Source organism: Crinia signifera, chromosome 1 (assembly GCF_055691185.1).
Source record: "Crinia signifera chromosome 1, ASM5569118v1, whole genome shotgun sequence".
Taxonomy (NCBI): Eukaryota; Metazoa; Chordata; class Amphibia; order Anura; family Myobatrachidae; genus Crinia; species Crinia signifera.
In genome coordinates this window covers 51,627,232-51,651,640 of record NC_139217.1, presented here as the reverse complement: position 1 = coordinate 51,651,640, position 24,409 = coordinate 51,627,232, and the positions used below count along the sequence as shown (strand labels likewise).

At 44.1% G+C, this 24,409-nt stretch overlaps 1 protein-coding gene across 5 annotated transcripts in view; it reads right to left on the bottom strand.

Moving 5' to 3' along the window:
* HTT (huntingtin) overlaps positions 1–24,409 on the bottom strand; it is a 149,231-nt gene that overhangs the window by 94,497 nt on the left and 30,325 nt on the right. Inside the window, exons 6-18 of one of the 5 annotated variants that reach the window (XM_083151753.1) lie at positions 22,431–22,569; positions 21,107–21,248; positions 20,211–20,389; positions 18,790–18,994; positions 12,908–12,955; positions 10,901–10,981; positions 9,128–9,483; positions 5,385–5,508; positions 3,844–3,962; positions 3,605–3,716; positions 2,220–2,357; positions 1,878–2,036; positions 391–488 (exon numbers count right to left, since the gene is read on the bottom strand). In XM_083151753.1, coding sequence (XP_083007879.1) covers positions 391–488; positions 1,878–2,036; positions 2,220–2,357; positions 3,605–3,716; positions 3,844–3,962; positions 5,385–5,508; positions 9,128–9,483; positions 10,901–10,981; positions 12,908–12,955; positions 18,790–18,994; positions 20,211–20,389; positions 21,107–21,248; positions 22,431–22,569 — 1,900 coding nt within the window. The other 4 variants (XM_083151766.1, XM_083151758.1, XM_083151776.1 and 1 more) reach the window with 4 other exon arrangements.

Below are 24,409 nucleotides of genomic sequence, written 5' to 3'. Positions count from 1 at the left end.
CTGCCAATAGGGTGCAAGCTCTGGAAAGTTTTCAGAAGTTCAACCACATTTTACTGTGAGTATATCCCACCACTAGTGTAGAGTGGTATGTGGTCATTAGGTCGACACAAGCAATATGTTGACCTGGGAAAAGGTCAATAATTGACGACCTTTTGACTGTCAACCTAATGACCCGTAGCCGTGTAGGGTACATAGCACAGGGTTCCCCACATACACATATCCTCAAACTGGGGATATTTGGCAAGACGTGGACTCCCCCCCCACAAAGTAATGGACCTTGGCGCTACAAGCAGCTGCTGTGTGCCACTGAGTATGCACCACAACAAGACAGCAGCTTGCAGGCCATGCCGCCGGCACGGTGCGCAGTGTACAGAGCATCCTCGCACTCACCCTGACTGCAGCACAAGCCAACTTGCACGTAACGGACGACTCATCCTTCAGGCATTTCTGTAACAATGGAACGCAGTCCTCCAAGGAGAAGGTATTGCCTATCGAAAGGTAATCACACAAACATTACATTCCGGTATTCTGCCCCAAACAAGCACAGCATACCCGAAATATACAATAATGCCATGTATAGGTTCTCAACAAATGACTCACTGAATAATATATGCTGCATATATGTACAAGCTTTCTAACTTGGACGTAAGCCACGCAGCAACCTGGACAATGGGCCCGATTCAGGTTAACTCAGTAAGCTCCGCACATCGCAACTTACCGAGCACCTGAGATGCCGCCCCGCCGAATAACCACCCCCTTCCCCACCGCCGATTCCCCTGAGTACCATGTGAGGGAAGTGTAACGCAAACATATCCCTTCACCTGCCTCCGCTGCAGCAGACAACATTCCATCAAAAATAGAAGTGAATAAAAACCGACTTTTATATGCGTGTGGCTGGACAAAGACGGGGTGGGTGGCTAACATCATGTGATGTCAGCCGGCCGGGCATCGGCCCGCCCCCGCCTACCCTTGGGAACTCCCAGCATTTTCATGGCGACGCCCATAAAATGCTGGGCGTTCCATAGGGGAGCCCCATTCCCACCACCATCCATCCCAATGGTTGAGTACAGCTCGGCCACTATGTAAGTCGTCGAACCCACAAAGGGGGTACAATATACAATGCACAGTACCCAAAACATTGGGAAGGGGCCGAACTCGCTATATAGCAAGTAAATCAGAATCACCCCCAGTGTGCCAACCATTAAAGGTTTACAGGCCATATAGCTAGAATTTATTGAATATAAGAATTATCTACAGATACGTAAATACATTTGGGAATATTGAATAATGTTAACTCCTGACATACTGTAGTAAAAATACCAATATTGGGGGGGTAGTCAATCTTGCCCGTTCCACGGTAAAACGGCAAAATAGCATCCATTTCCACACAGAATACACGGAATTCGCATTCCATCATTCCATCTATTCAATCTTTCACATTTATTTTCAATTTTCAGAAATTAAAACCTGAAAATTGGAAAAACGATGCGGATCCGTAAAATCCACGTTTTTTTCCCTGCGGAAAAAATTTAACTCAAATCCTGTTTTTCCTAAAGTTGTAAATAAAATGAAAAGGTCACTAAAGTTTTATAGAAATACAGACAATTTGCATACTTAAAAAACATCTCTCTGGTTACCGACCATATTTCAGTTGTCTGTCGGTGATTGTGTTATGAACATTCTATTCCGGCGGCTTCTAATCAAGTTACTGGCATAAATCATAGATATGTCTCCAGCTCATCCTACTGTAAGGTCTCTTAATTACCGGGGCAGAACTGCATACACCCAGCTTTGTTTTTGGATAAAGCCACAGCTGATCTATAAATTGCCCGGGTATATATAAAGCATTGCACTCGGTTTTGAGGCTGATAAGTTACCTGTACTGTTCTTCACAAAGGCTAGCCACTGCTCAGCATCATAGCGGGACTTGTTCAGTATAGAAAAGACCAGAGTTCCACATAGGATGGACAGGGCTCCCCTAACCTGAGGGTCGCCGTGATTAATGTAGTCCAGGATGTCTGACACGTATTGTACTTCTGTAGTGAAGAAGAAAACAACAGATAAACGGTCCGTCGCCAGCACCAGAAAGCAGCAGCACTGCGCGACGGATACATCTACGCACTGTAGAATGACATGGTTTCATTTAAGATGACTTACAATAGAAATACTATGCAGCGCAGCAAAACCAAGGTGCTACCCACCCATAGGCGTGATGGTACCTGAAACATCGTTACATTCTGTCTGCAGCTTGAACAACCGGCTGAAGAACCCTTCAGGATACAGAGCCACCGCTGCGCCGACACAGCTCAGCGCCAAGGCTTTCACGCTGACCCGCACTTCTCTGTCTGGAACCAGGGCTGGAGAACACAAGAGCCCCCAAACAAGGTAACGCTTCTATCTCATATCCTCTATCATCTTATGCAATACAATATCACATGAAGGACACTGGGATTGATGTACTATATCAGGCCTGGCCAACCTGTGGCTCTCCAGATGTTGTCAAACTACAAATCCCAGCATACCTTGCCACAGTTTTAACACTCCCTTATAGCAAAACTGTGGCAAGGCATGATGGGATTTGTAGTTTGACAACATCTGGAGAGCCACAGGTTGGCCAGGCCCGTACTATATCAATCAGTGGAGAATTTGCCCATAGCAACCAATCGGCTATGATGTGGTATCAATCAAGCACAATCTATAAGATGCTCAATGGTTGCTATGGGAAACGTCTCCACTATGTCCTCTGCTTCATACTTCCACATCACAGAGCAATAGACGTGCCAGGAATGTTGTATTGGTTTTCATAAACTTCTATAGTAATACAAAAAGGACTTTCCCCTTAACCCAGTGATTCCCGAACTTTTTTTGCTTTAGATCCCAATGCCATGGGGCCGTGCATCGGGATCTAATCTAGATCAAAGGCAGTTAACACGCTTCGATTGCCAATATTTTCCTATTCAAATTTGCTTCTAGAAGCAAAATCGAATAGGAAAGTAGGTGGAAATCTTAACGTGTGTCAGTTATGTGGTGGTGCACAGTGGTGCTTGTCCACATGTTTTATGAGTAGCAGCCACTAGCACTGGTTTGGCCTATCACTTGGACTATAAATATTTTGATATGGCCCTGGACCACCAACCGCAGGCTCTCTGCAAGTGCCTCATGGCACCCCAGGGAGCCTAGGCACACAGTTTGGGAACCTTAACCCTTTAAATTGCTTCTGTTTTTTATTCTTTATCCCTTATTACAGTCATAGGACCCACGAAACATGGTATACAATGCAGTAACCGAATCTTGAGTACACCCCCCCCCCCCCCCAAACCCCCCTCCTATAAAGAAACAGGCTTTTCAGTTGTATTGCTGTGCTCTTAGACAGGAAGTCCGGTGTGCAAGGGAAAATCAATCCAACCCATAGTAAAAAGAGAACCATTACCTTCACCCTAACCAGTTGTTGAAACAGTTACATACATATTTATGACAATTACTAATCTATTAAATATATAGGTGGCATTTTAGGTCTACAAGTCCGGAAATTAGATTTGTCTCCATCGCACTTTCCCATTTAGCCCCAAGTGTGAAAGAGAAAATAATGTCATCGTGTTCTCACCTCCCTTCTGTCCTGTGAGCAGGAAGGACGCTGACAACAGGCGAACACAATGCACTAATGGTGGAGCATCGGTATCGGTGTAATGTCCTATGTCTCCCTTCATCCTGGAGGCCTACAGCGTGGAAGAAAACAACAAGTGGGCATTAGAATCTCATATAAATCACTGTGTATGCGCCTTGTGTCATTTCTCTATGGGGAAACTTGCTAATCATTCGCATTATACACATATAAATTGTCACCTTATTTTCCAGGTCTCCGGGCTCCATCATTTCCTCCCTGGTAACAAAGCGGTCAACGCTGCTATCGGAGGACTGGCGGCTGTGGCCCATGGTTTTTAATAGATGACTCTGGTTCAGCCCTTCAGAGACAAGGACCATATAGACATTTAAAATCAAACACTTGTTAAACCACAGGATTCTACTAAATATGCCCAATAATGTGCATTTGATCAGATTGTAATAGCACAACTGTATTAAACCCATCTGCTATAAACGTATCTACTTACAGTGAACCCATTGTTAGAACACTGACCTGGCAGTTGCTTAGAAGGGACAATAGGGCAGACGTATTAAGCCCTAACAAGAGATTAATGCGAGGGTGATAAAGAGTGATAAATGTCCAGCCAATCAGCTCTCATGTTACAAGCTGTGTTAGGAGCTGATTGGCTGGGGGTATTGAGCCTTAAAAAAAAAAAAAAAATTTAACAATAAATGTGAAGGCGTTAAAGAGATACAGTATATCACTCACTACGTAGCCTCTGTACACAGAACTTCTTCCTCCCAGGTGGTTGCAGATGTTCCCTCATCTCCTAATTTCCTACTTCCAACCCCCCCCCCCCCCCCATTACTTATTTACTCCCGTTTGCAAATGTTTTAAAATACTTAAATCTAACAGGACACTACCGTGTTTCCCCGATAATAAGACACTGTCTTATTTTTTTTTTTCACCCAAAAAAGACCATAGGTCTTATTTTCGGGGGAGGGCTTATTTTAATAGACCTTGACAGCAAATGTCCTAAAACAGGTGCTCCATTAAAACATGCCCCACTGCTCCTTTAAAAAAATGCCCCACTGTGCCTTTAAAAAAATGCCCCACTGCGCCTTTAAAAAAATGCCCCACTGCGCCTTTAAAAAAATGCCCCAGTCCACAATTACCAGTCATCCATATTGTACCGTACATGCCCCCACCTGTTTGTGTAACGGATCTCTTAAAAAGGACCTGCCGGCGCTGTGTGTGCTGAGCGGCGTTGAGCTGAGCGGTGATGTGCGCGGCGTGATGTGCGCGGCGTGACGTCACGCCGTGCCTACCGCAATGCATCCCTGGGAACGGGAGCCGCGGTGTTGCAGGCGAGGTGAGCGGGCGTGAGAGGAGGTGAGCGGAGGGCAGCGGAGGTCAGCGGGGGTCAGCGGGGCTGAGCGGGGCCTACCGTACACCTACAAAATACCGGTACCAAAAAATACATGGGAAATTTGATAGGGCTTAATTTTGGGGGAGGGCTTATTTTGGACCAGCGTCCAAAATCTGGGGTAGGGCTTATTATCGGGGTAGGTCTAATTATCGGGGAAACACAGGTATAAAACACGCAAAGCAATATATCTATATATCTATCTATCTGCCATATTAGCAACAAGTTCACCGATGCATTACAATAATTGGATGTATTAATATGAATTAACTCCACAGCAGAAAGCAGATGTACTTAAGTAACTTTGGAATGTAATGTTATTGCTTAGGCAGCGATGTCTATATAGAGGACAACCCATAAAAAAAACCAATCTACCAAGAGACGGGTTCCCGAAACAGTCCAGCAGCTCTTCCTGGTGAATGATGCCTCCTTCATCTTCCTCGTCCTGCAGCTGTCCGATCTGCATTCCGGAATACTGGTTGTCACCGCCATCGATTACCTGCAGGTTACAGATACAAGAGACTCCTAGAAGCATCTCCCAAAATACTAGGAGGAGGATTCACCAAATAACAAGGCAAATCATAAATGATCACTTGAAGCACAGCATAAGAGTTATGGGACAATGCAATATATGGAGGTTTAATAGCCATAGTCTAGTTTTCATACCAGTCTCTCAATGACCTATGCCAAATCAGAAAATCCAGCTAGAAATCAGGTACACCATGCTATGAAACAGATCTAACAAAGCATGACAACACTTATCATTTCCAACGAGAGGTCACATATATGGGGGGCCCCTAAAAGCAGTCGGGCCCGGTTTGTTGATTTCGGCCGTGAATTGTCGCGATTGTGGCCAAATATTAACAATCCACGGGTGTTTTCTTGGACGCGCCCCCTTTTTGCAGATCGCCAAGCAGGACATTGAATCGTGTCTGGCGAACTGCGGTCGAACAAAACTAAAACGGGCCAGGGTCACGGCTGTCGGGCCGGATCGACAGTCGTGACCCGGGATTGAATAACCCCCATAATGTAGTCAAATACAGAAGAGCCTTTAAAAAGGTAAAATCTGAGCATTTAACAATTGTCTGTAGGTACACTATGGGCCATTTAGAATTGTTGGATAACTCCCACCAATCTGAAGACAAGCCAACCAGAATGGCCTTACAGAAGGCCACTACTACCGCCGAGATATGGTCGCTAGGTCAAAACTATGAAGGACAACCATTAAAGTTTGCGACAGAGCTCAAGTCGATGCATGAAATAGGTCGATGTGGCTAAGGTAGACAGGGTTGGAATGTTGACACAAGCATCAGGTCAACGTGAGTTTACATTCTTTTAGGAATCCAAACTGAATAAAAATGAATATTTTAGGGATATTAAAATGACTTAGAATAATGAATTTGGAAATGCAAACATGTGGATGTTTATCCTAAATCCAATTATTCATTTGCAAAAATGTCCCCTACCCTATATACAGTATCAGTGGTTCCCACACCTTTTTTTGACACATGGCACCCTAGAGGATCAGACGTAGGTTCATGGCACTCCTAGCACATAAGCTTATTATTGAAAACTCCCTTCTCTTGGCAAATGCCTTAAATTGTGACCACAATAGCGCTGGTATATAATATGATCAATCCTGCGTGTGCCACTGATCCTTAGATTAAGTTATGTGGTGATGGACTATATTGGCAGCCACCATCTCTGGATTTGCCTATTAAATTGACTATAAATCCAAGGCACCCTTGCAAGTGTCCCGAGGCAACCCCAGGAGAACGCATAACTTAAGATATAATAGATGCAACTTCTTGTCACTTTCCATGTGATACAAAATGAAAGGGTTCTTCTCTTAACTTCTAGGTTTTTCTATCTATATGTAATTGCGGTTTCCATATACACTTCCTGCACCTGTTCTAAAGCTCATCTTACCATCTACAGAATGATGCCTTTACCATTCCATCTTAATCAAGCCATCAAATTTAGACATCGATCTATTTATGATGCTTGCTAGTTCATCCCAATTACTTCATGTTGGGATTGTGTTGTGTGGATGGTTAGAAGAAACGGCAAACAGATCCGCCATGAGGTAGATGGCAGGAATTCCAGGACAGGGACAGGTTCAGTATAAACTCCAGTGATGACATCACATATCTTTACTCTAGGGGCCTCAGCTACCTATAAAACATACACCTTCTACAAAGAATATCAAGCTTCTAAATACCTGTGGGTCGCACCTTTGGGGAGTGCGCTAATCTTATTATTCCATTATTATACACAACTGACAGCTGCCTCCTTTGTATTTCCTTGTAGCACATCCAAGATACACCAAATCTACACACAAAAGTATTTTGGAAAGTGTGTGTAGTAATGGAAACTTAGGTCACAAAAATGGCCCAAAAATGTCCAGTTCCAATAACAAACTTTAGCAACGAGTTTTAGCTATTTAGAACTCATTCCATATGAAAAATGGTGCCTGCTACCAACAGCTCCCAATTGTCATTTTTCATACACATGACAGTTAGAAGCTGACTGCCTGAAGCACTATTTATTATATACGAGTTTTAAAAAGCTAAAACTTGTTACTAAGTGGACCCCAAAATTGGATGTCCTATGACAAGACACTCCATAGCTCTATACATGCTATTAGCATGTTCTCTGACCGGATCACACAAGCACACCTTCAGAGATTAATATATTATCTGTGGGGAAGATTTAACAAAGCTTCTAAAACAGACAAGTGAAGGGATTACCTAAATCAAGGCTGGCCAAACCGGTCCCTCGAGATCTACCAATGGTCCACGCTTTACAGACCACCTAGCCAGAGCACAGCTGTAGTCATTACTAACTGTCACATGACCCAAATCACCTAGCTGGTGCACAGCTGTAGTCATTACTAACTGTCACATGACCCAAATCACCTAGCTGGTGCACAGCTGTAGTCATTACTAACTGTCACATGACCCAAATCCCCTAGCTGGTGCACATCTGTTGGCATTACTAACTGTCACATGACCCAAATCCCCTAGCTGGTGCATAGCTGCAGTCATTACTAACTGTCACATGACCCAAATCCCCTAGCTGGTGCACAGCTGTAGTCATTACTAACGGTCACCTTTTCAAACATGCTGCATTCATCCCTACTATAGATCCACAGGTTGCCTGACAAACATGAACTGTTGGTAGATCTTGAGGACCGGTTTGGCCACCCCTGACCTAAATGAACCAAAACAGATTTGGTCCATCAGGTTCTAGAATGCAATAAAGAAATGATAACTAGCATCTGGGCAACATTTCCACTATTCATTTTTAGAAGCTGTAGTAAATCTACCACTTCGGGCCTTGTTTATCTGTTCTGGAGCGGTGGTACAACCACTACAAGCTGGTTGCTGGCTCACTCTTCAGCAAAAAATCATTGTTCTAGAAGCTGCAATATACATTCAGTCCCCAGACACAGTGTCCTAGCAATGTGGTCCCCTGTTAGATCTCTCATGGATCCAAACCAGCTGTACTTTCCTTAGCAGATACTAAACTGACCGGCTGGGCTCCTAAGTGACCTCATCCAATCATAAATAGTTTCTTGAGGTCTTTAACCCCCCAATAAGTTTTTGTCAAGATGACTATGGGCCTGTTGGAATGCCACCAAGGCTGCCAATGTCTCCGCAGTGGCTGTGCCAAATTATGCAAACTCTGCAGCCGTCTGGTTTTGTGTACAATTGCCCAAAGATGAATCCCGGTTAGTGGCTCATTGAGGACTGGTTTGAAAACGAACCATAGCAGAATAATTGCAAGACTATAAAATAATTATGAGAACTAAACAAAGCGTGCTTAACTTAATAAGATAACATTGAGGGGTTCTCTTCATGGAAAGGAAAAAAAATCAGATGCAGTAAAGGACGGTTCCCTAGACTGCCCAGAGCACCATGCACAGGAATATCCTCTTAGGAGGTCATGCTCTCAGGTAGAGGTATGCTGACCTTTTCAAAACTATTGGCTGAGAGTGAAAAGGAAGATGAATAGGTAGATGTATCCAACTCGGGGCCCTCCATAGAGGAACTCTGAGACATGTCAGGCCCTTCAGTAGAAGACTGGGATACCCCCTCCGCCCGCTGCACACTTACAATTTCAGAACTGTCCGAAGGGGTCACAGCAGAGTCTGGACCTTCTGTGGTGGTCTGTGAGCTGTCGCTCACCGGTGAGGAAGCCTGCGTGGTTCCCTCATTCAAGTCTAGGTCAGACTGGACGGTGCAGATTTGGCTAGAGCTGCGACTTAAAATGTCCTCCTCATCCCCTTCTGTGGCAGTGCTGGCCAGGTCGGACCCGCTCAGGTCTACAGAGTCAGACTGGAGGGTGTGCTGTGACCGGGGCTGCTCCGTGATAATGTCATGAGTCAAAGCATCCAGGGTGGAGGCCGGAGCTGCTGCAGTGACGCCAGAAGACTCAGTCGCATCCGATGATCCATCGTTCTTAACGCCGGCTAAAAACAATCAAAATAACATTACAAAAACGGATGCATTGATTACTATGTCAGACCTGGAGTCTCACAGCTACAGGGGCGCATAATAAAGATGGTGTGCAGATGAGCGCATGTATAAAGTATATAAGCAATCTAGATTTATGGGACGGTCCCTTCCGAAATACTGAATGTAGGAATTTCTCCACTACAAGTTGACTATTTTTCCAGCCGGTTGCATGTTTCTGCACCCGCTCCCATACGCTAAAGCTGCAATTGGCAGAATTATGGGCGTGACTCACAGATGGGCACAATTTCCATTTTGCACGGAGTGAATCCATTTTTTTACTCTGCAACAAAATCTAAGTCGCAGGACGCGTGTGCCACCATGGTATTGTAAAGATGGTCTCAGTAAACATTTATTAGCAAAGTGACTGACCGTAAGGCCGTGTATGTGGGAGGTAATAGGGAGGCGGAGACGGAAGTGCAGACGCGTTTCTGGGGGATGTCACAGTTGGTCATTGCGATCCTGCAATGGTTTCGGCATCTTCCATTCAGCTGCGTGACCATAGTTACTCATATGGTCCCATGTTAGCCTGATGTGCGTCTGACTGTAACGTCTTTGTGCCGACGCAGATCATGGGTGTCTCTATACAACTCACAGTGACTGCAGCATTAGGAAACCTTCACGCGGCCACAAATTCACAACTGTGACAGCATTTACGCACATCAAAGAATCAGCCCTAAATGTGCGTCTGAAGATGCACACCTATCAGACGCACGGTTTCAGCGTCCACGGATGCAACCATCAATAGCATTGTTCCCTGCTCCAGCCCCATGGATAGTGCATGAGGATGTTTATAGTTCTATTCTAATCTGTACAGTCATTACAAAGGCTACAGAGATCTCAACAAATGCACCAGGTGAGCTGTGAGGCCCAGAGAGCAAAGTTTAAATAACCGGCAGTTAGTAGTAAAACACTGTAGTTTGTAAAACAATGGGTTTGGAACATGTGGACACTCATGAAAATAGTTCCACAGGTAACTGTGCAGTAAAGGTGCTGTAACCAATGGCAATTAAAGGTTCTTTCATTTTCAAACTGTCGCATACGATTACCATTAGAAGCAGAGTGAGGGACTATGGGAAAACAGAGTTTTCAGAAGTGTATACCCAATGTTTGCACTGATCACAAATATTAAAAGTAGGTAAATAGCCTTTACAGTCTACCAGATGGTGGTGACAAAGAACCTTACTTAATATAGGGGGCGAATCGCACCTAGGGAACACTATTCAGTACCTGTGCACTATGACCTCAAAACATGGAGGCAGGAGGATTTTAAGTGACCTTATCCCTTTTGCTGATGATTGTGATTGGATGTGGCCATAAGGAAGCAGCACAGAAGCACCCCTTTGAGGGCATGGCCTGTTGTGCAGGACTGACCTGTACAAGGAGCAGCAGTGGCATCAGACTTGAGTTCAGACTCATCTTCCAGACCTTCGTCATCACCCAGGCATACTTTACCTGACAGACGAGAGAAGAAACTTCACACTCAAACTGTGAGATACACAGTTTCTCGGGACAATAATAGTAGTAACTGGCCAAAGTAAAAATAATAAACAGGCACCAATCTTAAATTCCAGTGTAGTGGATTCCCCTTGCGCTACCAGTAGAACATGATCTACCTTTTGGCCAGGTCTGGTCTAAACCAAAAAATTATTTTTGTCAATGACACAAATAGGAGAAATGTATGAAGCAGTGGAAAGAGTGTAGACGTTGCTCATGGCCAACAATCAACTGCTACTTATAATTTAATAGAATGCACTTGATAAATGTTATAAAGCCGATTGGTTGTCACGGGCAAATTCTCTACTCTTCACCGATTCAGCCAAATTGGAGAACATGGCAGACACTGTGGTGATATAGGCCACCTGGTGACCGAGCCAAGCTATTGCATCTGGCCATGTATGGGCAACTTTCCCCAATACCGGAAAGTAGACCCCTTCTCCAAGTTGGACAGTGTTCCTCAGGCTTTGGTCAGGACCCTGGTGCTGTATTACTGGCACCAAATTGTTTACCGGAAACAAATCATCTATCGAAGGCTTCAGTTTTCAGGAGACCCAGGAGATGGTCCGTTCAATACAAAAAGTAATAAAGTAACGGCTGACGACTCGGTCTCCTCTTTTAGTAAGCAACATTCAAAATAACATAGCGCTGTATGCGGCTGGTTCTCCACCGGCAACCTACGGTAGGTGACTGTTGTAGGCAAAGTCATTAGCCTGCACCTGCGCAACCAATAGATATAATGTATGTGCCTGTTCCTGCAAGTCTACATGGGCCTATGTATGTCCCCCCCTTCCCTCCCCTGCTCTGCCACACCACTCATGGAGCAGAGCAAAGGCCAGAAATATAACATAACATACCTGGATTAGCGCATACAGGACCTTATTCAGGTCCGTTCGCAGCTAGCCTGCTTTGGCGCGGGGACCAATGTTTTGTTTGTGCACATTTCTGCGCATTCTGTCCACCCAACATAGCGGGCGAGGGGGGGCGGAGAGTGGCGTGGAGCCCCGGGCAGCCCTATTACCATATGGGAACGTCCAGTGTGGTAATGAGGCCATGACATGGGCGACCAGCTGACATCACGGATGTCAGCTGCCCGCCCACTTCCCCCCGAGCATGCATACATATGTAAGTGAATTGAAAGTCCCTATTATATGCATGCACCTTCCACATCTTTCGATGGTCGGCGACCATTGGAAGAAGTGGGTGTTCCCCCCTGGCCTGCGAATGGATGTTACTGTGTTTGGTGGACTCGCAGGACTGCACATTCATAGCCTTGTGAATTAACCAGAATTACCGCCATAGTTTGCACAGAACATATCACCACAGTGCGCACATCTGCAGAATAGGGCAGAAGCATCACACAGTTCAGAAACTAATTTTAGCTCATGGGCAGACAGACTGGGTCATGATTCGCATAATCTGCCCAGCTGGTCTATCTCAAATCGATATTATCATGAGCACCAATTATTTTGGTTAAAAAATGGGTGCGTCGATTGAGAAATCAAAACAGCCCAATAACAACTGTTCCATGTTTAAACAGCTTTACATTAAACTCCCCAAGAAAATGACGATTTGCACAGCAAAAATAGCATATATGAAACAAAGCAATGAAACAACACATTTGAAATGAGTCTAACTGTACATAACATCTACAACCACCATTGTATACGTTAATGGCAAGTGGATTGTAACATGCAGAGGACATGTACATAACATCTACAACCACCATTGTATACGTTAATGGCACGTGGATTGTAACATGCAGAGGACAGCCGAGGCTTACAGAGGGTTACAGAGCAGTATATAGCATGATGGGAAGAGCTGCAGAAAGAAGGGGGGGGGGGGGGGGGCATATTAATCAGAGAAAGAACAAACAGTAATCACCTTTTAGTTTCCTGGACAGAACAGGGCTGCAGTTAGAACTTCCCCCGGCTGCAAATCACAGAGAATGGAAGAGTGCAGAGAAATTATTAGGGGGGCATGCAAAAGAAGACAGGTTGGGAGAGTTCCTTGGGTAGAATTAGATTAGTATCGGATCACCACACAGTAATATCATTAGCATAGGTTTATTCATTCGCAGAGGTGAATGTCAGAAACTGGTACGATTAGTATGTAATGAAAGACAGATTGTTATAGGACAAGTACAAAAGAGTTTTCAGGAGCTCAGGCTGCAGAGCTCTCCTCTGACCAGTGTGTACTTCTACAGATATTCCAACAACAAATAGCCAATGACTGGCAAGTGTTACCATGGGACAAGCCAAGTTATGGGTCACAGAGCGAGCAGTAGCTGTATTTACCCAATGATATACATCTCCAATCTATGTGTATAAATTAAACTCGAGACTTAACAATTAAAAGCCTTTAGGGGCAGATGTACTAAGTCTGGTGAAGTGATAAAGTGCCCGGTGATAACACAGCAGCTAGCCAGCTCCTAACTGTCAAATTACAAGCTGGGTTCAAAACGTGAGTCGACATGAGGGAGGATGACCAGCAAAAGGTTGACATGGGGCTTTTCACTGATTTTTTTTTTTGTCCCAACCTAGTCAACATGGACACCGATGCTTCGGGCGCGGTGCCTCACTACGCTCGACACACTATTTTATTCTCCCACCACGTCCTAGTGGATGGTAGGAAATTAAATACAAACTGTTGGCACATGTCGGTTTAAATAAAATAAAAAATGAAAAAAACCCCAAGCTACTTTCTCTGGGTGAACAAACCAAGGAAACTATTGGCCTAAGTACTTTGAGTCCAGTGAACATACTACAAAAGAAATAGAGGCTTTTCAGTGATGGTATTCTGCGGACTCTGGAAAGGTGTCTATTGCAGCCTATTTGAAGGGAATTCATTTCCCTTCCCTTACAGAAGAGGAGGTTGATGCGTTAGGAGGTTCCTTTCACCTTAACTGACCTTGAAACGGCGATTAAATCTAATGGTAAGAGCTCGGGACTTGATGGCTTCACTATTGCCTATTACAAAATGTTTAGAAAACTATTGTCCCCATGCTTAAGGCATTTAATCAGGTTTCTGACCAGATTCCATTCTCCCTTCAATCTCTACTTGTGCACATATCTATTATTCATAGGCCCAGTGCTCCAACTATGGTCCCATCTACCTGTTGAATTTCGACGTAAAACTTTTTGCCAAATTAATAGAGAATGGGCTAAAGGTACAAGTGGAACCTATCCAATAGAGGAGTGGAGAGATCTCCCGATTAAGTATCTTCTTATGAGTTTACATTCTCCTACTGCATTTGAAAATACGGGTCTCTCCCAAGCCTGCCCGCAATCTGTAAACTGCTAACTGAAAAAGACTATCCGCCTAAATTTGTTAAGGATTGGGAATTGGAGATCTGATAGTTGAGGAAGACTTGGTGGAGATTTTTAGCAATGTTCTCTCCTCTTCGACAAATGTGTTGGTCCAAGAAACACACTATTACATTTTAAACCGTTGGGATCGCTGCCCTAGCCTGCCAGCTAGGATATACCAAGGAGTACCCAACACCTGTTGGAGGTGCGAGGGAGCGGTCGGTTCTCTTATAGACATTTGGTGGGAGTGTCCACGTCTCCAGCCTTTCTGGCGAAAAGTTGTAAAAGGGCTAGCATTATTATAGGTGAGGACTTGCCTCTTATGCTGTGTACACACGGTCCGATTACCTTTCCGATGTTGACGATATAGAATCCCGATGCGCGTTCACGTATCGGAAGCCAGAAAGTCTTGGCTGCCTTGTCTATATAGTGCAGATCTGCACAATATAGTCAAGATAGGATACAAATTGGATGTGCCTTAAGATCCTATCCACGATCCTATCTGATCAAATCGTGGATAGGATCTTAAGGCACATCTAACGTGTGTACACACCATTAGTCCAAGTTTCTGGCTTTTAAATTTGTTGCGTACACCCCGCTGCCAATTAAAGAAGACCTTACTCTGAAATATTCTCAGTGCCTCTAAGGCAGATATCCCAGTGCATTGGAAACCTGCAGTGGTTCCTAGCATATGTGGGTGAGGAACAGTGTTCCCTCTAAGCTGTGCGCGCGCACACAACTCGACGAGCATGCGCACAGACATTACAACAGAGCACACAAAGCAGCAGTGGTCCCTTTTTGCAGTTGTGGACTCAATTAATGTGTGTTTCACCCATTAACTACATTGCGTGCTGTGTTTTGAATGTTTAAATGTTTAATATCAGTTTAAAATAAAGTTAACACAAATGCTGAATGTCATTTTCCAGTTATATATAAGTGACGTACAAAAGTTGCACAGCCAAAATCTTTTGCCGCACACAGCCTTCGTAAAATTAGAGGGAACATTGGTGGGGAAAGGGTAATTGGGTGGAGAACCCACTCACAAGTTGCACCTTCAAAATGTGAAGGTTAATATACCTCAGTTAATTACTTTTGAATTTGTATTGTATCCACAATAAACATGTAGTTTTATTAATGCAAAGAGAGAGAATCACAAATGTGGAGGTGCACCCCCGAGAGTAGAAAACACTTCGATTGAAGGGGGAAAGAAGACAAAGTACTCTCCTTTGTTTGGGGGCAAGCTTTGGAGAAAAAAAAATTGTTTGGTCTATGTAATGGTTACAATTTTAAAACCGCTTTTATTTGATAAGTTTAAAAAAAAAAAAATTATATAAACATTTTTGGTGGTTGCTAGCATGTCTGAATGGTGTCCTCGTTTAGGCCATTATATGGTTATGGATGATCGTCCTTGAAACATTGTACAGTACTTTCACTGCCACTTGGTTGGCATACAAAGAATCAGACCGTTCTAATTCTCTGAGATAGAGGGTGCGGTGCTTCATGTTTGCTTGCACTGATTTTATGGTTTGATTTTTTAGTACTTGTTTAGTTTCACGGCGGCAGATATATCGCATGCGATGAGATGAGATTTGATGCGATTTTGTACCTGTTCATAACACCACTATCCACTACGCATGGAATTGACTTTATATAGTGTGGCGAGCGCAGCGAGCCCGAAGCGTGGCGAGCCCCACGGATTACTTTACATGTATTCCGTGCCGAGTGCAGCAAGCCCCGCAAGGGGACACGGAATACATGTAAAGTAATCCGCATCCGCTCGCCACACTATATAAAATATACTCCATGAAACTAAACAAGTGGGGGGGGGGGAATTCTTTCTTTGTTTCTCTTATTTCTTTTTCTTTTCTCTTTTTTTCTTTTGACTGCTGCTCTTTAATTTTGTATATATATATATAATTTGAATGGGTAATTGGATTTCGTGTCAGTACTCATAACCATGGGGTTTATTCTAGTTCATTCTTTCTGACAAAATCCTTCTTAGATGGACAAATCATGTGCACTGCAGGGGGGCAGATTCAACATGTGCAGAGAGAATTAGTTTTGGGTGAGTTTTTTTGTTTCTGTGCAGGGAAAATACTGAGTGCATGATTTTACACTGCAATATAGATCTCACTTTGAAGAAAAACCCCACCCAAATCTAATTCTCTCTGCACAAGTTACATCTGCCCCACCCGCAGTGCACATGGTTTTGTCCATCTAAGAAGGATTTTGTCAGAAAGAATGAACTAGAATAACCCCCCATGTTTGGATGATAAGTGTGTTATTAGTTGATATTGGTAGATGCTATTTTCTATGATTCTGTTTGCGGTTGATGCCACCTGAATTTTTCTAAGCAATTTTCGCTTGTGATCTATTATGTATGGTTATTGTATAATGCTATGTTTGTAAAAAGGCTTTCAATAAATTGTATAGCGAAATAAAGAATTGACAGGAGCCGATCAGCTGCTGCGTTATCACTGGCCAGGTTATCACTTTACCAGGCTTCATACATCTGACCCTCTATTATAGTCCTGAACAAATCCATTTGGAGGGTACAGACCTGCCCCTGGACAGGTGGTGCACGTGCAAATCTGTCCGCACAGCTTACATCTGTCAATAGGTGGACCACTAATGATCGACAGACAATAGGTACACCTTGACAATAGGTCAACACAAGAAACATGTTGACATGCCTATGGTCGACATACAGAAAAAGGTCAACATCCGAGTTTTTCATTGACTTCCTTCGCGATCCATTTCGGGACAGAGTGAGATTATAATAGTGCACCGAGTGCATGTGAGGGGACACGGTCCATTAATTGGGGGGTCCATGTCGACCAATGTTGACAACAACAAAAATGTGAAAAACCCGGATTTACTTTTTCCTGTGACGACCATTCCCATGTTGGCTTTTTACTTGTCGACCTTTTGTCAATGTCAACCTAGTACATGTTGACCTTTCCAATGCGTCAACCAATAGGCCGTTTATCTAGACACGAAAGACCTTTTAATCCGGAACCTAAGTTAGCACCCAGAGCCTGAGCAACCAATAGGCTGATCAGGCTGCAGCCTGGAACGCTGGGTTCTGAGGGGCGCAGCGCATGGCCACAAGCTGCTAAGCTGCTCACACCAGAGCAGACAGACATTTGAAATTTGTCGTCAGTTTGCCAGCCTATCAGAACTTGCGGACCGGCAGCCACAGTTAGCAACTGGCTGCAGAGCGCAAAGTCTGATTGGTTTACGAGCCGCTGCCATATTTCAAGTTTTCTGCTGGTGTGAGAAGCTCAGCAGCAGAGCGCAAAACACGAAGTGCCATGGCAGTAGGTGGCCATGTGCTGCGCTCCCCCAGGATCCAGTGCTCCAGGCTGCAGCCTGATCAGCTTTGTGGTTATTCAGGGTCGGGGAGTCGAGCAGAGCTCTGCAGCGCATGCTGTAGACACAGGCCTGGGGAAGAGTGCCACCTGTTGGATCCATTCTCTTTATGCACCCTCAATATTCCCACACTACCGCCACAGTGAATGGGAGCAGCAGCTCAGACAGGCACACAGCGTGCATGCAAAGCCAGCAGCAGCTTTGATGCATTTCTGTAAAAGATTTGCGAGCGTGTGATATACGTTTCCCCTTCACCCACTTCGGTGGTTCTCACCCTCTTTCCAGATATGGCGTGTTTCATATTTAAGCATTCAGAGATAACCGCATATGCACAGGGACATCTATATATCTTATACAAGTGTTTTTGAAGCACCTTAAATTGCCATTCCCTATACTGTACAGCTTTTGCTGTTCTATGAATATTGGATAAGTAGCAAACTCACTTGGGTTACGGGCAATGGGAATACAGATGCCGCACTTTCTGTAGTACCCTAAAAATCAGCGATCTGTACTCCTAATGTTGGCGACTATCACTTTACAGACTGTATACACCAGACATGCCCAAACGGTGGCATTCCAGCTGTTCTGAAACTACACATCCCAGCATGCCTTGCCATAGTTGAAGCATTCCCTAATAGCAAAACTGTGGCAAGGCATGATGGGACTTGTAGTTTCACATCAGCTGGAGGGCCATACGTTTGGACATGCCTGGTCTACACATATACAGCTACAATTACTGGTATCTGTCAAGAAAAGAATAACAGTGACGGTCACTGCAAAACAAGTCACCTTTACACGTTCCACTTCCAATGCCAACAAATCAATACAGCACATCCTCATCAAGGAACATAACGAAGTATATGCATCCAGTATAACAAAGGGAATATATGAACCTTCAGTTACACAAATATCAAGATACCCTTTTGTGAAGATACTCATAGGTACAATTAGTTACTTGTGTAGTTGTGGGGTGAATGTACAGATTCAGATTCACGTTATACACACAGCAAGCAGAGAAGAGAGCCAGCTGATAGACTCTACGGTATAATCAGTGTATAGATAGGGGTTGTGCTAGAGATCACTTGCCTATTAGGTCTAAAATGCTTCCACTTCGGCTGCGGCTGCGAGACTCGTCTCGACATATACTGATGTGCGGTATACTCCCAGGGGTGGTGAGAACGTGTAGCAGCTCAATGGGAGGAGTCCGAAAAATCTGCTGCAGCAGTTCAAGTGCCCCAGTTACCACATTATGATCCCGGTGCTGGGTGTAATGTAACGTCAGCTCATAAATCTAGAAAAATGGGAGAACATGGAACAATCAGAATAAGACTGACCACATTGTTACAACATGAAGCCATTACCACCGCAAATGCCGGGTCGCACCCGGGATTAGGACACGGGTCCCATCCCTGGATCAACACGGCATTTGCGGTCTGAAAACTCTGCGTCCAACCTGGCTTACTGCGTCACACGGGGCGGAGCAGAGCGGTGGAACATCATCTGGGGGCTGTGGAGGAGGCAGGGCTTGGAGCGGACAGTGCTGCCTCCTCTATACTGTGAACGTGACCCGGGTCGCTCGACCCAGGCTACCCATTCACACTGCACTTGAAACCTGTCAGAGCCGTGTTCAACCCTGTTCATTACCAGGGTTGAACTCCCATGTTGCTCAACCCGAGGTGGCCCTGTCAGACCGCACCTCGACCAGTGTTGGGGCTGCAACGACACAGCAATAACCCGGGTCTAGAGTACGGTCTGAAAGCGGTATAACATGCCCCTATCTGTCTGGCCTTTAGCATTACTATACCCTTAACCCACAACGCCCAGCCAGGCCTTCACAGCCAACTGGTCATTACTGAAGGATACTGGGGGCCCGATTCACCATTAACATACGCAGCCAAACCAAGCACATTTTAGCAAAGTGCACATGCTCCATGACGAAAATACACATTTTTTTGAAATATGCAACACTCCAGGCAATCCGTATGTCAGCCGGATTTTGTCTACTTCTCTGCAAATGTAAAATAGGCATTTCTGGGTGTCAGTATCATAGGGGTGTAGCCATGCTATTCCTGAGTTATGCATCCGATTCTGATTTGAGGGGATGCATAGGGACAGATTTATGGTGCAGGTCGCCCCTACGCACAGTATTATTGCAGCCTGCAGAACCAGGATTAAAGCCCTGTACACACGGGGTGATTGTAGCTTATATCACTGGCGATATGGTCACTAATGCTGTGTTCACACTGTGAGGTTTGACATTAGAATTTGACTATATAGTCAAAATCGCATGCAGATCGCACAGGGTTTTTACCTTGCGATCCCGGTGTGCACTCCCAGATAGACAGGGCAGCAATGATTATATAGTGCAAATCTAATGCAAATTGCATGAATTGTATGTAAATAGTACAGAGTTAGCAAAGATTGCATAGCACTCAAATCTTAAGTCGAATAGCAAGGGAATCTCACCGTGTGTACACACCATAAGACCAGCATTAGCGAGAGGTTACCTGTGTCAGTTGCTCCAATGAAGGGGAGATTTCAGCCTCCTTCCGCGTGACTCCAAAACTGCCTTTTAGACTGGTATCTTTCACCTGCTGCTGCAGCAGCGGAATGAGGTAACGTAGTGTTAACAGGACACCCAGAATTAAGAGAGTTGGGTGCTCATCCTCAACAGGGACCAGCAATCCTGCAAGAGAAGCAGAGGTTGGACTCATGAGACTTCTACTTACCCTGACATCTATGCATAGAACGATATGGGGCCTAACTGTCACCGCCGGAGATGTATCTAATTCAGAGCGACTGAAGAGAGTCACCCTGGGAAGACACTCCTAGTAATATCTAGATTATAAATTGAAGAATTTGTGGCCAATGGTTTAAATGAATGTCTTGCTTTATTATCGTCTTTACTTCATAAAAGGTTAGCTGAAATGATGGGGGTGTGGCTGGAATACAGGGTCAGTAATGGCATATGGTTAACATCAACCAGAAAGATAAAGTAAATGTAAAACAAATTACAAAGGTTCTCTTGAAAACCGCCACATACAACAAACACATACAGTAAAGCGGTCGTACATCAGCCAGGCGCTGCAAACTGCAATGCGCAATTTAGGGGACAATTTGGGAGAAAATAAAGGTGATACAGGGTGACATTGTTAGCGCTACTGCACCACGGCAAAGGCATATCGCTAGAATAGACAGCAATCCTCCAATCTAATTTTCTCCTTACCGGTCCCTAAAACCTAACAAGCTATTCAGAGTTTATTTTTAATAAAAACCAAAAGGCATGGACTAGTGTTATCTGTAAGATGTTGACGCGCAGTTTGGTTACATCACATTCTGATATAGAAGCATTGGGTTAGGATGAACCACTACCGGGAGATAAAAGGTCACCGGATGAATTTACCCAGTAGTACGTTGAGCAGCCAGGTGTAGAAATACTGAGTCCTCCGGGAATGCTGACAGATGTGCACCGCAGAGCTAGCTGCCGTACGGCGGATTGTGGGGGAGCTGCACTTCAGGTTGGCTACAAACGCTTTCAGCAGGACCTGAAAGCAAGCAGATCACTTATTTAATACACCACATCATAATATGTACTGTTTATGGCATTGTTTCTCACTTGTGTATTTCTTTTATACTTTTGCTTTGTTCTAGAATAAATTTTGACCTACAAAATATACTCACTGTAAAAAATATATGTTCTAAAAGGCTTAATCTGGCCTCAGTGGCAGTTCTACAACTATCCACCAATTGTGTATGCAGAAGTCCAAAAATTGTGGAAGGATGTGATTGCCAGCAGCAGGGGGCGACAATGTGTTTTGGGGGAGTGGTTTGCACAACGCAGGCCTGTCCGTACAGTTTTCGTGATGTCACATGCAGCTGGTGTGAAGAGAAAGATGGCGCGGGTGCGTCTGCATTTGCAGCCATGCTGCGTATGCAGGGTGTCTACCCTTAGTGCCTGGTTCTGCATTCACAACTGCATTGTGATTGCATTGTTCTGCGGCTTTCGGCATGCGACAGAAAGCAGTTGCAGTTTGCGATTTGAGCATAACTGCAACGGATACTAAATTAGGTCCCTACAACATTTTACACGGCAGAGGGTGAATCGCATAGGGAGGGAATTCAAATATACATGGAAATAATTGTCCGATTTTTTTTTTTCTTGAGGTAATTCAATTAAATGCCCCTTTTTTCGTTGGAAAAAAAGTTGCCTTTTCGTGCAAATACACACAGAATCCAAGATAAGTTTCTGAATCCATGTGTTTTCTAGTTCAAGGGTGCGTTAAAAAAAAAAAAAAGTCTCTTAGCAGGGATTTTTTCTCTCCTGCCTCCAAGCAGGTGAAACAAAATCCTTGCAAATGCCAGTTATTGGCATCAATAGAATTACTCCCCAATCAACTAGGCCGGCAATGAATTCCTCCCACCCATAGTATAGCCTGGCAGTAGCACTGGATCCGCCCAGCCCTAAGAGTTCGTGCAAAGCACATAAAGCCGAGCAGCATCACATGGTTGAACCTAGTTTACAGTGGGTGGATTGTATAAAACATTTTACACATTTGTGGTACAATATCCAGTGTTGACCTGCCTAAAAAAAGAAACAGCCCAAGTTTGACTGAATTAAAAGAATGCTACAGAAGAATTCCAAAAATGCCTTGGTGAAAAACAATGGACAGTACAGCCAACATCATTAGTGTCACACTGAAATCGCCAAATTTAGGCCGTATCCTTACCTTGATTTCATGGTCATTAGCAAAGTTACCAAAAGCAGCCATAATTTTCGGAACAGCAGCAGCAAGTGTCTCTTGTACCGACTCTTCCTGGCGTTTACATATTTTTGAGAGACAAGGAAGCAGGTTCACAAGGTATGGCCTAGTAACGTGTAAAACAGGAGAATTATGTATTCGGTAAGAGAACGCAAGACCGTAATATACTGCAATACATTTCTGGCACTTATTAAGTTAAAAGCTCTGTTAAAAGACGTATGTTAACAATATGAATGACAATAACCTTCACAAAACAAATGTTTCCTTCTGTTCTCGGAAGCTTGAAAGACAATGCATTTAATTTGCATATAAAATCGGTCGTCTTCACATGCAAATAAGCTAACACTTGCAGACAGACAACAGTCATACAATTATTATAGTATTGCATCATTTCGAAGAATTTCCGCCAACAACTGCCTATAGCCGGCATGCATGGTTTAGTTGACCGTTGTCAACACAATACAGGGTGTTTTGAAAAGATGGACCCAATTACAAAGCAACATATTTCACAGTGGAAACAGGTTATACTTACATAAAAAGTTCAATGGTTTAATGAGTTATCAAAATTTACCAATCATTGAATAAATGCTTCTGCTGTCCTGGACAACATCGAGACGATAGTTGAATTTGTCCAAAACCACTCCCAGGGTCTTCTTCCACTTATTTTGTGGTCATTCAAAGAAGTCTTTGGCGAGAAAAAAAGTCTTGGGGTTCCATACAACCTAGTCAACATTGAGGCAGTCAGAAAGCGTGTAATACCGTGTTCTCACTACCAGTGAGAAATACACAGCTTTTACACGGCATTAAAATGCCGGGGACTGCTGGGACGGACCCCCGTTCTCTGCTGGGACGGACCCCCGTTCTTACCGGTTCTACCTGGTAATTTGCCTTTTAACACGGGTTTTTATGCAGTGAGAACAGGTCAACCCGTGACTGCATACCCGGATCTCAAACACGGGTAAAAAGATGGGTTTTACCAGTGTATGAGATCTGGGTATGCGACCCGTTCACACTGCAAAAATCCTGTGTTAAAAGGCAAATTTCCGGGTCGACATGCAAGACCCGGGAATTTGCCTGCAGTGAGAACGGGGTATAACTTGCAGGTGCCAATGTGGTGGATGCTTCGTGTTACCGAAAAATTTAAGAAAACAGAATCTTCATTAATTTGCGGAAAGAGCCAGTTCTAGAGCATTTCGAGATCCTTTTGACATGTAACGGTTTCCCTTGAAAAAAGAAACATAGCATCACGGACTTATCCTTCCTTTGTCACCTGCACAGAGAACCGGTGCCAATTGCAACCGGTATGGCCTTATGATTAAACGTTGCCTTAGCACAAACCAGACAAGTTCTTGGCTGGCACGGCGGGTGGACTTACATGGGATATGCCGAAAAAACGCTTTAGAATTCTTCTCCTGCAGTGCGTGGTTGGAAAAAAATATATTGTGGGACCACTCGAGAAGATAATTACAGTTTGATTTTTCAAAATGAGATAATATCTTAGTTGGCCAACCGCCACCTAAAGATGTCAGAGGATCAAAAAGATTTCAGATCCTCCGGTAGCATTTTTTTTTTGTACTGTTTGTTGCCAAGTAGCAGAAAAAAAAGAGTCGATTTGATTATCAGTGTCATGTAGTAAGTGTGCTCAACATAGGCGTATCTTCTAAAATGTAGTAGTAGGGCCCTTGTTTCCTCAGTGTCGGAACAACTTACAAATGCTCTTCGGCATTTGTGGATCAATGCCAAAATGCTGTTAAAACGCTTGATTACGGATTGTCATGCTGAATTGCAAAAAGCAAAACCCCTCGTGTTGCGGGATAGTCATATTGCAAACGACTGAGGCTAGTGGCTTTTAGTGCGCTGGGGGAGGCGTTAAATGGTAGTTATCTGAAACTTTATGCCCAGTCTTTACAAATAGTTCGAGTTTCATTTATGGCAGTTTGTGGTTG